The sequence below is a fragment of the Nesoenas mayeri genome, assembly GCF_963082525.1.
Source record: "Nesoenas mayeri genome assembly, chromosome: 7".
Classification (NCBI taxonomy): Eukaryota; Metazoa; Chordata; class Aves; order Columbiformes; family Columbidae; genus Nesoenas; species Nesoenas mayeri.
In genome coordinates this window covers 18,836,098-18,851,052 of record NC_137551.1, presented here as the reverse complement: position 1 = coordinate 18,851,052, position 14,955 = coordinate 18,836,098, and the positions used below count along the sequence as shown (strand labels likewise).

General features: G+C 42.4%; 1 protein-coding gene across 3 annotated transcripts in view; it reads left to right on the top strand.

The window, feature by feature from the left end:
- The window catches only part of TM9SF3 (transmembrane 9 superfamily member 3), a 47,556-nt gene extending 40,295 nt beyond the window's left edge, over positions 1–7,261 (top strand). For all 3 annotated transcript variants that reach the window (XM_080347597.1, XM_080347598.1, XM_080347596.1), the window contains one exon: positions 4,016–7,261. In XM_080347597.1, coding sequence (XP_080203723.1) covers positions 4,016–4,083 — 68 coding nt within the window. In that variant the 3' untranslated portion in view covers positions 4,084–7,261. The remainder of the gene's footprint in view (positions 1–4,015) is intronic.
- Positions 7,262–14,955: the final 7,694 nt, after the last annotated feature.

Below are 14,955 nucleotides of genomic sequence, written 5' to 3'. Positions count from 1 at the left end.
AGCATTTGAGAAATAAGTATTGGAATATTCACAGGTGAGAAGAATGGTTAGTGCTTCTGTGTACAACTGGATTTCATTGCTTTTTAAGATACTGTTTTGACAAATGCTTAGAAAAAAGCTCTGCATGGAGCTCATCTGGTAAAGTCAAAAATACTTGATCGCCTGTTAGCTTTATTTTTATCCTTTGCTCTCTGACTTTCAGAAAGTGCTACTTGGTTCTTTTGTACTTTTCTATGATGTTATTTGCTTTTTATGCATGAAACTTATTTAATACTTCTTAGCAGAGAATGAGTAGTCTATCGACTCTACTGAAAGGATTTCTTTGAGTTAAATATTTGAGACACATGATGTCTTACAGGAACTTACTTTCTATAAAGTATACATTTCATGATACTGCAAGAGGGTGCGTAGTTTCACAGTGCTTGATAAAAAGGGCAGGAAAATCATCTCTTAATTGCTGAGTACCTGTTCCCCTTTTCTGTCATACAATCTAATCTTGCTTCATCAGGTTCTTGGCACATTACAAGACTTCCCTGCTGTTCTGGTAGTCTTGCAGCCATTTTTTTTCTTTAATAGGCTTATACTTTTCAGCTCTAATCTTTTCTTTTTAAAGTGCTCAGGCTGGTATTGATTAAAATGTCTATGATGCAGAAGCCAAGCTTGCCCACCAGTTTCTGTAATTAAAATGTTTTTTAAAATATGGAAAAGGAAGACTGTCAAATGCTTTCTTGTCATGGTAGGACACTACTTGGTGGCATATTAGAGTAAAATCGAAATTTGTTCTAAATCAGAAAATACTGTGACATTAAACTTTATTTCCATAGCTCTATTGAGATTTCTTTTTGTCTTTTTAAGTGGGTTGGAAGAGAAGCTGTGAGATTCCTTTTTACTGAGCACTCCCATTTCCAGCATGTGGAGGGAAGAAAAAAAAAATCCCCTGTCAAAAAGCATTTGTCTAGGGAACTTGCTGCCATTGAGGTCTAACAAAGACATTTGTGTTAAAGAATTGTGCAATGTGCATGCTACTGACTGTATGTCTCCTGTGAACAGTGTGTGGAGCTGTGCTTTGGGGGCTCACACGAATGGGCCTGTTCAGTATCACACAGTTTGGTAGGAGACGAACTAGTTACAGGGTCCAAAGCAGCCACAGGGAAACTCTGTAGGCTTGTGTCGTCCAACTCTGGTTTTAGTGCCCCTGACGATGCCCAGTGAACTCGGATCCCACATGCAGTGGAACGCTTTGATCCACAAAGTCTACTGTGCTCTGCAGAGCATCTCAGCTCTGGGACTGGACAGTGGGGAGCCCATGAGAACTTCCAAACCTTTTGAGCTCCTCATGTTTCCCTCTTAGTGACAGAAAAGAATAAAACGTATTCCCCAATTCAGTGGATGGCTTAGGAGCCAGGTAGTATAGAAAGGCCCCTTGAAATACTACACTTCAGCATCCAGATGAATACTGTAAGTGTGATCGAAGGGGCTTTTTGAAAAAATCCTGTGCGTACAAAGTCACAACTCTAATTAGTGTTAATTGGTTTGAAGTAATAGATGGGAAATAATATTTTTCTGGCTTGTGGTTGCTCTTCCTCGCTGTTTGCATTTTGCTCTATTTAAAAGCTTGTTGTTCTGCTGAAATATGCTTGCAGTCTATTTCTGCCGAATCTATATAGGCCATAACCAAGTTATAAATATCATCTGATAAGGTGTTTAATAAACAAAATAATTCCCTTTGCTATGGATTTTTTAATTCAAATGAGCCAACTATCCTGCATTTGTTTCAGGAGGACATTCTTTAGTAGTCATTGTGTAGGGTTTCCCCCTCCGCGCCCCATGTTTTATTCAATGCCTGTGAAGTAGCCCTGAGGTTTAACCTCTGCCTTGGGTATTGGCCATTAGTGGCCTTCATGGCTAAGGCTCCCGTCATTCAGAATAGGTTATGATTTGTTTATGGGGTTGAGAGCTTGTGGTCTCATGTGACTGCTACTCTCTACTCCTCCCCCTTGCTTCCATCTCATGCACACATTCTCTAGATCCCAAACAAAACACAATTAATGTATTGTTCTCCCAAATCTCTCTGATATCTGGCATCACATCACTAGATGAACCCGCAAAGAGCAAGTTCTGGAATATGTCTGAGTTTAGCAACTAAAATGGGCATTGGATCTGTTACCAGTGTCTGCTTTAACAGACAAAACATGAGTCTTAAAACAAGACTCCAGTGCCATTATTTTGTCCATTTACTGGATAAGACAGACAGTGAGCTCCTTGACAGGCTACAGAAGAATTTGCGTGTGCTCCTGTATGACTCCAGGTTCACGTCACCTCTGCACAGCGTGTGCTTGGGTCTGTCTGAGTGCTGTACTGGTCTCCCCTGGAACTGCCAGCCCTTCCCTCTGCTGCGTCCTCAGCACAGCAAGCAGCCTCATCTTGTGTGTGCTGTATTTGTTTTGACTGAACTCTACTTTGTCCAAGTTAGTAATACAAACCCCTAATTTGTGGGCCAGTGGAATAGTTGTCAAGATACTTTTACAGCTTGAAATGCTGTGCAGTACAGAGGCTGACACCACAGGCTCTTTACCACTCCAATAGCAATGGAAGGATGCATCGGATTTGCCTTGTGCAGATTTCCTGATTAGGTATGAATGCTGGGCTTTTAGCCTTCTAAACATCAAATTTTGTGAGAGCTCAATGACTGACTCGTGAATGATCTGATCATTTCCCAGGATTTAAAGAACTCTCCAGGTTCTGAAAACTCTGTGTTCAGCACTGCTATCTGCAGGTCTGCATGGTGTTAATTTCTAAAGGCAAACTTCTCTATTTTAATTGAAATATAAAGTTTTAGCAGAAAACTTTTAGTGTTGGTTAGGCTTTTGTGTTTGACACGTCTCATGCAAGACTGGTGCATCCCAGATCACCAAAAATGTCAGTTTATTCTTTGATCTGGGCTTTTCTATATTGCTTCAGGCAAGCAAAAATATCTCTTCTGTTTAGAGTCTGTTCTGTACTGAGCATCCAACATTTGATGTTAGGAGTTCTCTGTAGTGAGTTACAGCCCTGACTTCTCTATCCTTTTCTTCCCATATTTTATGACGTGTTATTCTGGCAATCTGACAGCAGTTGTCTTTAATTCGTGCTTGATTGTCAACTTCTAACTTGAGACTTTGCCAAGCTGACTTCCACGAGGCTGATTTACTCTTAGTTTTGCTTGAAGGCAATGAAGATATTCTCTGCGGATATTGCAAGACAACAGTATTTACTGAGGCTGGCAAACCTGAGGTTCTGGGTTTGACTGAGCAGGTTGCTGAAGCTCTTTCTGAGAAGAGGCCTTGGTCCAGTGCATTTCTTTCATTTTTCTAGGCATCCTTAGTCTTGCAGTATTTTGAGTTCAGTATAAACTGTTGCCCCTATCAGAAACTCAGTGACCTGTTCTTTTATTACTGCTGTGACGATGCATACTCTGCTCGTGACTCTTACTAATTTGAAAACCACAGGTTGCAATTTCCTTTAACTACTAACTGCTACTAGTTTAATCTCTTTGTACAGACCTCCTTGGAGTTCAAGACTCCTGGGATGGGGGTATATTATTATTTGTGCCTTGTGGGAAGGAAAAAGCCATCTGCCAACAAAGCACTCGTCCAGAAGGCATGTAACTTCTAATAAAAACCCTCCCTCCCATCCACCTTCCCTGCAGAGTGGGTGATTGTATGTTTTTTACCCTCTGTTCAGAAGAGGGGACCCAGTTATTGGCAGCAGCAGGGGGGCTGCTATATTTATCAAGGCCAAGTGAGCATGGCCTCTTGGTAAGATGGCTTAATGGATTTAGATTGCTGGACTAGGGGAGTTCTTGCCAGACATTGACTGGGAGCACGGATAATTAGAGTTTGAGAACAAGTATTGCAGGTAAATAATTTTCTGTATGTAGAGTGCATGCTTTATGTTTAAGTATGTATTTTATATTTCTGTCTTATTTTGATGATCTGCTCTCTAACATATTCAACATTTTTGGTTTATTTTGCAGGAGCAATTGGTTACATGGGAACAAGTGCCTTTGTTCGTAAAATCTACACTAATGTGAAAATTGACTAAGGAAATAAGAAAATTGAACTATGGATCAGTTCCTGTTATCATGGGGACGAACTTGCACAACAAAAAGCGCAAGAAGATATCTGGGTTTTAACACTGGGCACTATATGGGTCTCCATTTTGTGGATGGCTTAAAGTAACATCTATTTCATTGATCCTAGGTTCTTACTGACTGCTTTCTCCAACTGTTCACAGCAAATGCTTGGATTATATGCAGTAGGCATTACTACAGTATGTGGCTAATCTTCCCAAAAACAAAACCAACAACAAAACAAAAAACCTAGCTCATTAAAGATGAATAGACTAGCTCTCTTCAGTGAAGAGGACAAACGGTTTATTTAAAGCATTTGTTCCATTCAATAGAAAGAGGGAAACTTGGCTGCTAAAACTACTTGATTAGTAGTCTTCCTGGTACTTAAAAATTCTAAATTATGTAAAAATGCTGTTCCAGAAAGATTACTCTTCTGATTTTTACTGCCATTGCCAGGATAGGAGGTATGTTTTATATTTTGACTCCAGGTGCTTTTTGGTTTATTTGCGATATCAACTATACCCTACATTCATTTGTTTAAAAAATAATTTTAAAATATATAAAAAACCCATATGCATGTAATATATCAGCTGTTATTCTAGTTGGACCAACTTCCCTTTATTTATCTTTAAAGTAATATCCAACTACATCTTAAATCCATCCAAAGAAAATACAGTCTGAAGACGGGATGTGTTCTCTGCAATGCAATTTACTGTACAGTTAGAAAGCAAAATGTTAAATGAAGAGGATTGTTTGTTTTTTAATAAACACTTTGAGGTCTAGATTAAAACAAAACCAACATTTTAACTGAATGTCTAAAGTGATTCTCCTTTTTTCCAAGTTAGTCTTGCTTATTTTTTTTGTTTGGGTTTGAATGAAGATTTTCCTTTAGACATTATACAAGGGGTAATAAGTGTATATAACAAACATTAAATAATGTAACTTAGGTGTAGATCCCAAATGTATTTGGATGTACAGATTTACTACAGAGTACTTTTCTGATGATTCGGTGTAAAAATGTGTGAATTTGGGTGGCTTTTTACATCTTGCCTGCCATTGCATGAAAAGTTGGGGTTTCTTCACAATGTGTGTATGTCATGCTTTTCTGTTCTGTTTCCTTCCTCAAGCTCTTACAGAAAATTAAATTTGTAATTTAGAACATTTTAAATTTTGTTAATCCTCTCTGGACACTTGTGTAACATCAGGAGCAGAGTTGCTTTAGGGTGTTCAGAAAACTAAAATAAACTTTTCAGACAAAAGTGTTCCGATTGTGAAAGTAGATGAGTTTGCAATTGAAAGTGTTTGAAAAGGCAATACTGCTGAACACCAGTTTCTGTACACAATGTTAGTGTGGTTTTCAAATAGCTAAACCCCATGCTTTAATTCAGAATCTTCTTACAACTGTGTTGTGCAATACAGCTCCAAAGTGGATGACCAGCCCAAAAGGTTCTTCTTGGCTGAACTGTTTGTGGAGAAATCTGTTGTGTGATCCAGCTAGTGTACCGAGAAAAGCAGGGGTAAGCGTGGACTGAAATAAATGGGCAAATAAAGGTTAAGTCCTTCTAAGATGACTGTTAAATATGCATTGTATTTAGCTAGAAATATCCTGGATGTTTTTGTGACAGATTTGAGAGCCAGTCGGCTTGATTATTGTCATTTTTTTAATTTAGGCATCTGTCATATAGGGATGTTTTCATCAGCGTGGCTGTCTGAAATAGAGCACCCGCCATGGAGGAGGCAACTTCCTGAATTTAAGAAATGAGGGAAGTATTTGTATTGATTAGCACTGTATTGTCTCTGTATAAAAAGTACTGATAATGCAATAGCCGCAAAGAGAAGCAGCCGTGTGTCGGCAGGGTCACGCTGGGGCTGGGGGAGCGGAACTGACAGGTCCCAGTGAGCAGCAATGCATCTTGCTGAATATGGCTTCAGAAAAGTGTCTGAGCTTTCAGCTCTCATCTCCCTGGCCAAGTTTAACCAATCTGTCAGAAAATAATTAAGTTTTGCTTCAAGTGAATGGTTGATGTCTGTAGCTGAACACGCTGCTCTGAGGAAACAGAGCAAATAAATCTTAACAGATTTTTTTTTTTGAAGTACAGGCTGATTTTAAGATGAGGTTATAAACTGGGTCAATGGTTAGTTTTCCGTTGTTCCAAAACGTGGAGACTTAAAGAATGGGTGTTACGCTAGTTCTTGCTAGTGCATACAGCTGTGGGAAGCCCTCTTTTCATCTATGTTCTTGTAAATCTGAAGTGAGAAGCCATTATCTCCACACAATAAATGCATTAAGTACTAGTACTCTGCTGAGATACAAGTTTTTTAAAGGGACTATTTTGATAATAGGTCTGTTTCTCTATTTAGAGCACTGCTGTGTGATTAGTCTATCAGACATGTCACTAAACCGTTTGTGAATTTCATTTAATCACTTTATAATGCCACAGAATGGTGGGCTGCCTACTTGCTTTCTCTATCCTCTGGCATTATTAGCTTTTGCATATCCAGATAGGACTGTATAGCTTTTGAAGTGACATTGAAAAGATACTTACAGCACAGGCATCGCTTTTGTTTTCTGCAAGCACGTTCCTCTGGAGTACTGTGTTTAAATAATGGACATTTTTATACTTTGACCCTAGCACGTCAGTAGGTTGGGGGATTGCTTTGTTTTCCCCCTTCCTTTTGGTTTCTGAAGGAGTGCAAAATGTGACCAGTTTTCAACAGCTTGTCTTTATGGTTGCTGTTTGGGGCAAGGTTGTTTATTTGCCCCCCTAGCACTGTGGATATCGCTTGAACCATCTTGCTTAATAGAATTCGGAGGCTCTCTGCTTAGATGATGTAGTCCTTCCTCTTTTATGGAAGAAATAAAGATCTTACAGCCAACGCTCCTCTTTCCATGGTTGTTTCTTAGGAGTTTCTGGTTCTTCAGTTGCAGCTTTTGATAACTCTTCAGTTGGCCACTTGCTGCTTCTCTTCCCAACCCTGGATCAGAGGCCAGAAAAATGGGTAAATAGTTATGTAGCAATAGCCAGTCTTGATCAAATGCTTTAGATAAATAAGATTGTAAATCTTTTCAGTTGAGACAGGGTGCACACAGAAAGCACCTCTGGTACTTCATGTATGAAAAGTGGTGAACGCTGGATTGGAGATAATGGAGACTGCAAATAAACATTACATTATGCTCTTTTTTTTTCATGTCTGAATGTTTTGGTGCAAGTGTCTACTAATTCCTCTCCAGAATTACATTCCAAAGTGTGTGAAGGGCACACAATTAAATTGTTTTCTGTATGATAGTCTAAGAGTATTTCTTTAACAGGTTTCAGGTTAAGCAAAAGAAAAAACAAACAAAATACACACACAAAAACCACCACCACCAAACAATCAACTCCAGACAAAACTATAACTTTGACTTCTATGCTTTTGGTGCTAAAACTGGGTAAAAATCATAGCACATCATTGCTGCGGAGGTGACGCGACTGAGAAAGTTACATTTTGCTCTGGCTTCATCACCAGCATCCAGCTAAATTTGCCCAATGAAGTATATATGCACAGTTTCACTGAAGACAGCAAAACTGCATAACTGTGACTCCATCAGCAATTTCTCCACTGGAACGTACCCAAAAAGCATAAGCTTAAGAAAAAACTCCGCTTCAGTCTGTGGACAACTGAACAGTTGGAGCTGGAGTCGATGGGTCCTGTTATCTTGGCATGTGGAACAAAATAAAGATTAAAACAAACAAACAAACAACCCCAAAAAACAACAGCAAAAAAGGAGAACCCCTGAATCTATAAGACACTGTGCAGTTCTAGTAAATTCAAGCAGTCCTGGGAGAGGATCACTTTAAAGGGTAGAAACTCAAATTGAGCAAACACGAAGGAGAAGTTGTTTTATCTGGTGGACTGGCCTGTTTCAAAGGCTCTGGAGACACGTCTGCAGTCAGAGTATTGTTTGCCCCAACCCTGTACCAGTTACGATCTTTTCACCAGTGTGTTTGCCATGGTGCAAGGTTTTTGCAATAAACCAAAGGGTTCGTCTGTCATGAACAAAGTGGATGTTGTTTGTTGTTACAAGTGGTTTTGTCTCGTCGATAGGTACACTTTCTCGCCAGCTTCTAGTAATACAATGCAGAGCAAGATGTCAAATACCTCTGAAGGTTCTACCATTCTGAGGCTTCATTTCTTGTGAAAAACAAACCCATAGGAACTTTCCTTACATTCTTGATAGAAGATCTCTTCAAGACCTGGGGCTTGGAGCATTCTAAAACACGACTATGCAAATTCATACTTACCCTTCAGCTGGTGTTGCATGACTACAGCACTCTATAATAGAAAATAAATGCATTATTAGAATTGAGTGTTTATGTGCAATAAACAAAATACTTAATTTTATGGAACTTTTATTTTAGAGGGGGTGTTTTAAACATATTCCTGATTTAAAGATAAACCCTTCTAATATTACGAGTCATGCTTACCCATATGATGCAGTAGGTACCTTGATAGACTCCAGTTCACCAAAAGCATAGACTTAGGCCCTATAAACCTTAAATGCTGTGCTGAGTGTGGGCCAGAAAGTCCTGTCTCTAGTAGTTCTGTCTAACAACCCGACCAACCTGGAAAAACATGCTGCAGTTTGGCACCACACTGTGATTTTTTTTCCTTGAAGGCTGTGTCGCAAGATTTTACTTGGTTTCTGAAAAGTTTTGAGAGCTGTAGTAACTTTCTGAGTCACTTCCAAACGTGGCTGAGAACTTCATGCAATACTGAACTCAAGGAAACTTCTGGGGATGCTCATTCTCATTTCCCTAAAGGTTTGTCTCGGAAATTTCAGAGCTGTGTGATGTGCTAAAGCATTAGACAAGGCACGGTGGATTTCTGGGCTACTGGAGATGTAATGCTGCTTCTGAGTTCATTTTATGCTGTTTTTTCATTCCGAAATGCCACAGTCTTGGTTTAGCTGTATCACTTTATTGGGCTGGGAAAAGTGGTAAGTCCTACCTGTGGGATTATGTTATTAGCTTAGCGCGAGGCTTTTCTTGCTTTGCTACAGAGGAGTAGCTACAAGAATGGGATGGAAATTTTCTCATTTCCCTTCTAACGCCTGGCCAGAAGTTGGCAGGTGAATTAGTGAGCGTTACCTACTGTTTCCTTTAAGAAGAGATCTGACAGTTTTACAGAGACAGACACCCATTTACCTGCAAGAATTGGAGGCTTTTATAATACGATATTTAAAAGGTGCTATTAGGCTACTTAAGTTCTGCATTTGGACTCTGCAGAATCAATGTTAGTAATCTGAATTGCTTAGATGAAAGCTGACTTTTGTTGAGAATTTTTTTCCTGTTTTGTCTCACTACCAGGAAGTGATAAAAAACCACGTCTGTCTGGATCTGAAACGTGCAGCTTTTTTGTATGATATGTATAGTGAAATAAAAAATGAAAAAGGAAGTCACTATTCCTTGTTTTAGCAAACTAAAGAGTGACAGGTAAGATTAACCTAATTTAAAGTATTGCTTGCCTAACGAATGAAATATCTGCATGTTCTCTGCACGAGCCAGGTGTGTGATTTGGGTGCGGTCTGGGTTACTACAGATAAACCTATGTACAGAAATCCTGTGCAGAAACCGTAATTGGGAAACTTCTCTAAGGTAATTCTCCAAGAAGCAGCATCTCCACTGTTTGGACAGATTAATTAAATTCTACTCACTTGTGAAGCAGCCTGAATTCAGGCAGTGTGTGCTGCCAGCCCCGGTAGCGGATGGGCAGGTGAGCAGGTACTGCAGCTATCCCAGCTTTGCCTCATGGCAGAGGCTCACAGAAATGTTCTTACTTTCCCGGATCCATCCCTTTTGGGTAAAGAGAAAAAAAAAATACAGACTTTTCATACGATGGAAAATTCTCTGGAAAGACCAAACGATTCATCTTTCAGAATTTTGAACTCAAGATGCTTTTCCAAAGGTGTTCTCCTGCCTCCCTGCTTCATGATGCAGCAGAGATCACCACAAGCTTTGCTCGATGCTTTCCAACCGACTCCTGCATGAACCTTGAAAATGGAGCTGGAGTGAATTAACATCAGTTTCACATGCCTCGGTTTGGGAACCAGTGGTCAAGCCAAAATTCGTACTTCCAGATAAGACAGATTTCTCCCCCTCCCTCCCATGGCTTTTCACTGACTACAGCTCAAAAATACCATGGAAGTACCTTGTTTTCCCTCACACAGTTTAAGGATTAGAGTAATGATGGGAAAACATGGTGCTTTTTGAGATGGGATGACTTAAAATCCTGTCTGCTGCTGCTTTGGTGAACAAAAAGGAGTTTTCCAACCATCAGTTACTGCTCGCTTCCTGAAGCGTCACTGCTCATGTGTAACAGGGCTACAGTGTGAAATGTGTGTTGAGTTGTTAATGCACAGGTGAATGTGCCTGTGACTGCAGTGAGCTCTGCACAGCAGATTTCAGAACTTCTGGAACACGTTTAAGCACATACATGTCAACAACTTTAAAAATGCGCTTTGTGTACTGGGTCACTTACCCTGAAGTGAGGTAGTCCTGAGTGGCAGTGCAATAAACTTGATAAAAAAGACCAACCCACCCCCAGTCTACTGCAGGAGAGACTAAAATGGGTGATGGGAGAGCAGGGATCGATATTCATTTTATTACCTGGATTTGTCAAAAGCAGCAGCCAAGCTGGTGAAGGTGTCCTAAGAGGAGTCGACTCCAGGAGTGATGAGAGGAATCAAGAGCAATCGGCTGCCAGATAAAAACAGAGGCAGAAAATGGGCAAAAGGGGATGAGGAGAGTGAGCAGGCTTTATCTGTGTGGAAGCCCGTAGTGGCACTGACAGAGTAAAGAGCTTTTGTCAGTGTCAGGGAGCAGGGGCAGGCTCTGCAGAGCCCCCGCGCTGCCCGTGGGAAGGGATACGGCACATCAGGTTATGCCAGGTTATGGCAGGATTTGTGTCCTACCAAAAAATGAAGCAACGAAATAAGCAGAAGCAGGTGGTAGTGGAAATACAGAGGGAAGAGGAAAGAGAATACTTTGGATCAAGAGATGGGCTTCAGCTCTCCAGGGCTCCATCTGCCCTTGGAGCGGGGATGTACATGGAGGAAGAAATATCTTTATGTGCTCGGGGAGCTGAGACTGGAAAAGGAAATCTCTGCTTGTAAACCTGGAGACAGCTGAGGAATCTGCAGTGGGACAGGCTCCAAAGGAGCCGTGCCTCAGTCACTTTGTTAGAAGATTTGATGGACCCAAGTGTTAGCAAGAGGGAAGAAGCAGGTCTTGTGGGAAAACTAACAAACTTGTGTGTCCTCGGGACATGTTGTGTGCAGGGACATTCCATCAGTGCTAAGTAGCTCCCACACAGCTTTGCTCATGGATGCTGTTCAGAAGGAGCTGCGTGCATTTATGCTCAGGGAGGCTTGAGAGGACAGTGCATTTTGTTTGCATGTGTCGGGCAGGAGGGGATTCTGCGGAGCAAAAGGCTGCCTTTGGCAGTGGTGGATATAGATGATTTTGTTTCCAGATAGTTAACTGTTGGTGTCACTGGTTGCACTGCTGGTATGAAACTTCACTGACTGTTTTACCAGCTCAGATGAAAAAGATTTTCAGGGATTTTTATGTTCCTTATTTTCACTGAGGTGGCACCTGCCAATCAAGATGACATGAGCTGATCTTTTAAGCACTGAGAAGCAGTCATTACTCTGCGTGAGCTGCTTTGGCTGCTGGTTGCAAAATGCTGTGATTGTTACTGAGAGCCATTTGTAGAAGGATCGAGCAGCTCTCCATGTTAGTGAATGGACATCCAGAGTCTGCTGTAATGTGATAACTTTTCTGTTTGCATGTGGATGACAGTAACAGACTCCTCTGAACTCCCTCACAGGCTCACCTAATTGCACACTTAAATTTGAGAAAAAACTTCTTCTCAGTAAGGGTGACAGACACTGGAACAGGCTGCCCGGGGGGGTTGTGGAGTCTCCTTCTCTGGAGACATTCAAAACCCGCCTGGACATGTTCCTGTGTGACCTCACTTAGGCGTTCCTGCTCCAGCAGGGGGATTGGACTGGATGATCTTCTGAGGTCCCTTCCAATCCCAAACATACTGTGATACTGTGATACTGTGAAGATGCTTCTATGCAGATGAGGCCTCGAATGCTAGACTGGCTTCCAAAATTACCATTCCTTTCCTTGTTTCTGTTCAAGACACTCGTCAACAGATTGGTCAGCTGCATGTCAAATCTTCACAAGTTGGGTGAGAATATATATTCATTTAGAGCTTTTGTTCGTAGTGCCTGTATTCTACAAGCCTGATCTCAACAGGTGGATTTGGTGTTACAGCCCCAGTTTGGTGGGCATCAGTGGGGAGTGAAAGGCAGAGAATGGAATGAGCGTCCTCAGGGAGAGCAAATGGCTAGGCAGCTGTTTTGGTATCCAGCACCAGCAGCAAGTCCCAGTCACAGCCTTGGCTCATCCATTGAACTGTGCTCCTGTTATTCCTGTTTTCACCTCATTTTGCCAAGACTGATACCGCAAAGGGATGTTTCACTCTTTCAGTGAAAATCCAAGACCTTCCCCACACGTGGTTTCTCTGCCCACCCTGTGAGTGACTGGGCCTCTGGAGCAGCCTGGGACTTCCCTCATGGGTGGCTCAGACACCCCCACCTACTGATTCTGTCCTTCAGGTCCTTCTCTGACCTTCTGGGACCTGCTTTGAAGCACAAGGTGGAGTAAATACGGTGTGTCTTCTGCCCAGCTGTTGCCAGAACTGCTGTTAAAGGCTGAGTGCAGGTCTTGGGAGTCAGTATGGACCAGCTGCTGTGTTTATTTGGCCCACAGCCATAAATGGGCAGTTTGCTCCATCTCATATCACTGTTCAAAAAACAACAAGAAGGATTTTGAGGTGTTGGTGAACACTTGACTGCCGTCAACTTGATTATGGCCCCTATAAAATGCAGGTTAGACAGAAAAACATTTATGTTAGAGGCTTTCCTCGGGGTGATTCTTGTGCAGAGGGCAGGGTCACATCCATCAAGTACACAAAAACCTCCCATGACATAAAGATTTTTAGAGTGCCCTTACTGTAATGTGCCTTCTTGGTAGTTGTTAACGTAACGTCTAGATTTCATTAACATTTTTCTTGACATGCCCCCTGAGTAGCTATGCACGTAGTGTTTTGTTCTGGTAGCAGACTATGTCTCCTGTGTGCTGTGTGTTACGGAAATCAGGTGGAGAACCTGACGCTTGGGGTGGAAAGTGGGCAACTCATGCCAGTCTCCCCTTCCCGTGGGAGGGAGTCTCCTCCATGCTCCCCAGCCAGCTGTTTGTCTTTACCTGATGGGCTTGTCACCAGTTGTAGAAAACTCTAGTGCCTTCGATCAGCAGAGTTTTTGACCATGGTCTTCATGCCAGGGTTTGATGCAGCCTTTTTGGCCTCCGTGAAGGTTTGGAGAGGATATTAATTTCCTGACTTTATCTTTTCTGGGAAGCCAATATTAAATGGGGGGTGGAGGGGAGAGGCAAGAGCAGTTTGCAGTAGCCTGTGTTGCTGCTGAGGAGATGCCTGAATCATGTTGTGCTTTTCATGCCCAAGAATCACTGCTGTGGACTAGAAGTGACATGTATGGATAGCTGAATGGCAAGCCATCGTGTGCCTGGGTGAAGGGAGGGTATGGAGCTGATGCTGTAATGGGAAAGACTGCTTGAGGATCCTGCGGTGGGAGCTTGGAAGTACGCAGCTGAAGGAGCAAAGAGTAATGGCACAGGCAGACTGTGGTATGCACATTCACCCCAGGAACCCCCGACTGAGCTCGTACTCTTGTCAGCCCTCCTCTCCTCACCAGTATAGCACTTGTACTGTCTTTGCCTAATGCTGTGTCTGCTGAGCAGGTGGGTGACCCATAACTATTGCTGCAGCCTCAGACTGTAACATCTTGTCCAAGCAGCAGCTGCCTGTGCAGTGTTAAATTCAGACTGAAGCACCTTGTGAGATGACTCTGAAGACTCTTCAGCATCCAGTGAGGTGGCTGGGCTTTGGGCATCTGCCGTTTCCCTACAGCGTCACTGTTCAAATAGCAGAGACATCCCGCCTCTGTGGACTGACTACACCACAACCCAGCAGCCCTGGGCTACGATGCTTTCCAGTGTGCTCTGCTGTTGAAGATGTCTGAGATACCACACAACCTCAGGCAGCTGCAGTCCCCCAGTTCAGATACCACAGGGCAGATTTTGATGCAGCTGAGCAACTCACACACAATCCATCATCCCAGTTTCCCAAGTCTCACTTCATATGGATCATCCCAAAGCCCAGACTTCCAGTACATCAGCCCAGTTGCCCCTGAAAGCTGCTGTAATGTGCTCAAAAAGAGCGGTAGAGGGATAGATGCACATCCTCATGTTTTGCCCTATCTTTCTCCATTTCTCCTATTCTTTAGTTGGTCTTATTGTTTTTTCGTGCCCCATCTTTCCCCATTCACCATCTCGCAGCTCCCCTTATGCATGGATTTAAAGGCCGCAATGTGAAATATTGTATTTTTCCTGGCAGCGGACGAGCTATTTCTCTTCAGCTGCTCCTGAAGTGACGATTATTTTGAGGGAAAAAAAAAATAATAATAACAGTAAGTGTTAAAAAATTAAATCAATAATAATAATAATAATAATAATAATAATAATAATAGTTATTATATCTGAGCACTTGCCACCCAAGTGCTGCAACCGGGAGAGGGAGGGGGTTCCCCGCCCCCGACGGACCCCGTAGCCCCGCCCGGCCCGGGGCGCGGGTCCCCCGCGCCCCGGGCCGGGCGGGGCTACGGGGTCCGTCGGGGGCGGGGCAGAGGCGCGGGCGTGGACGCGATTGGCTGG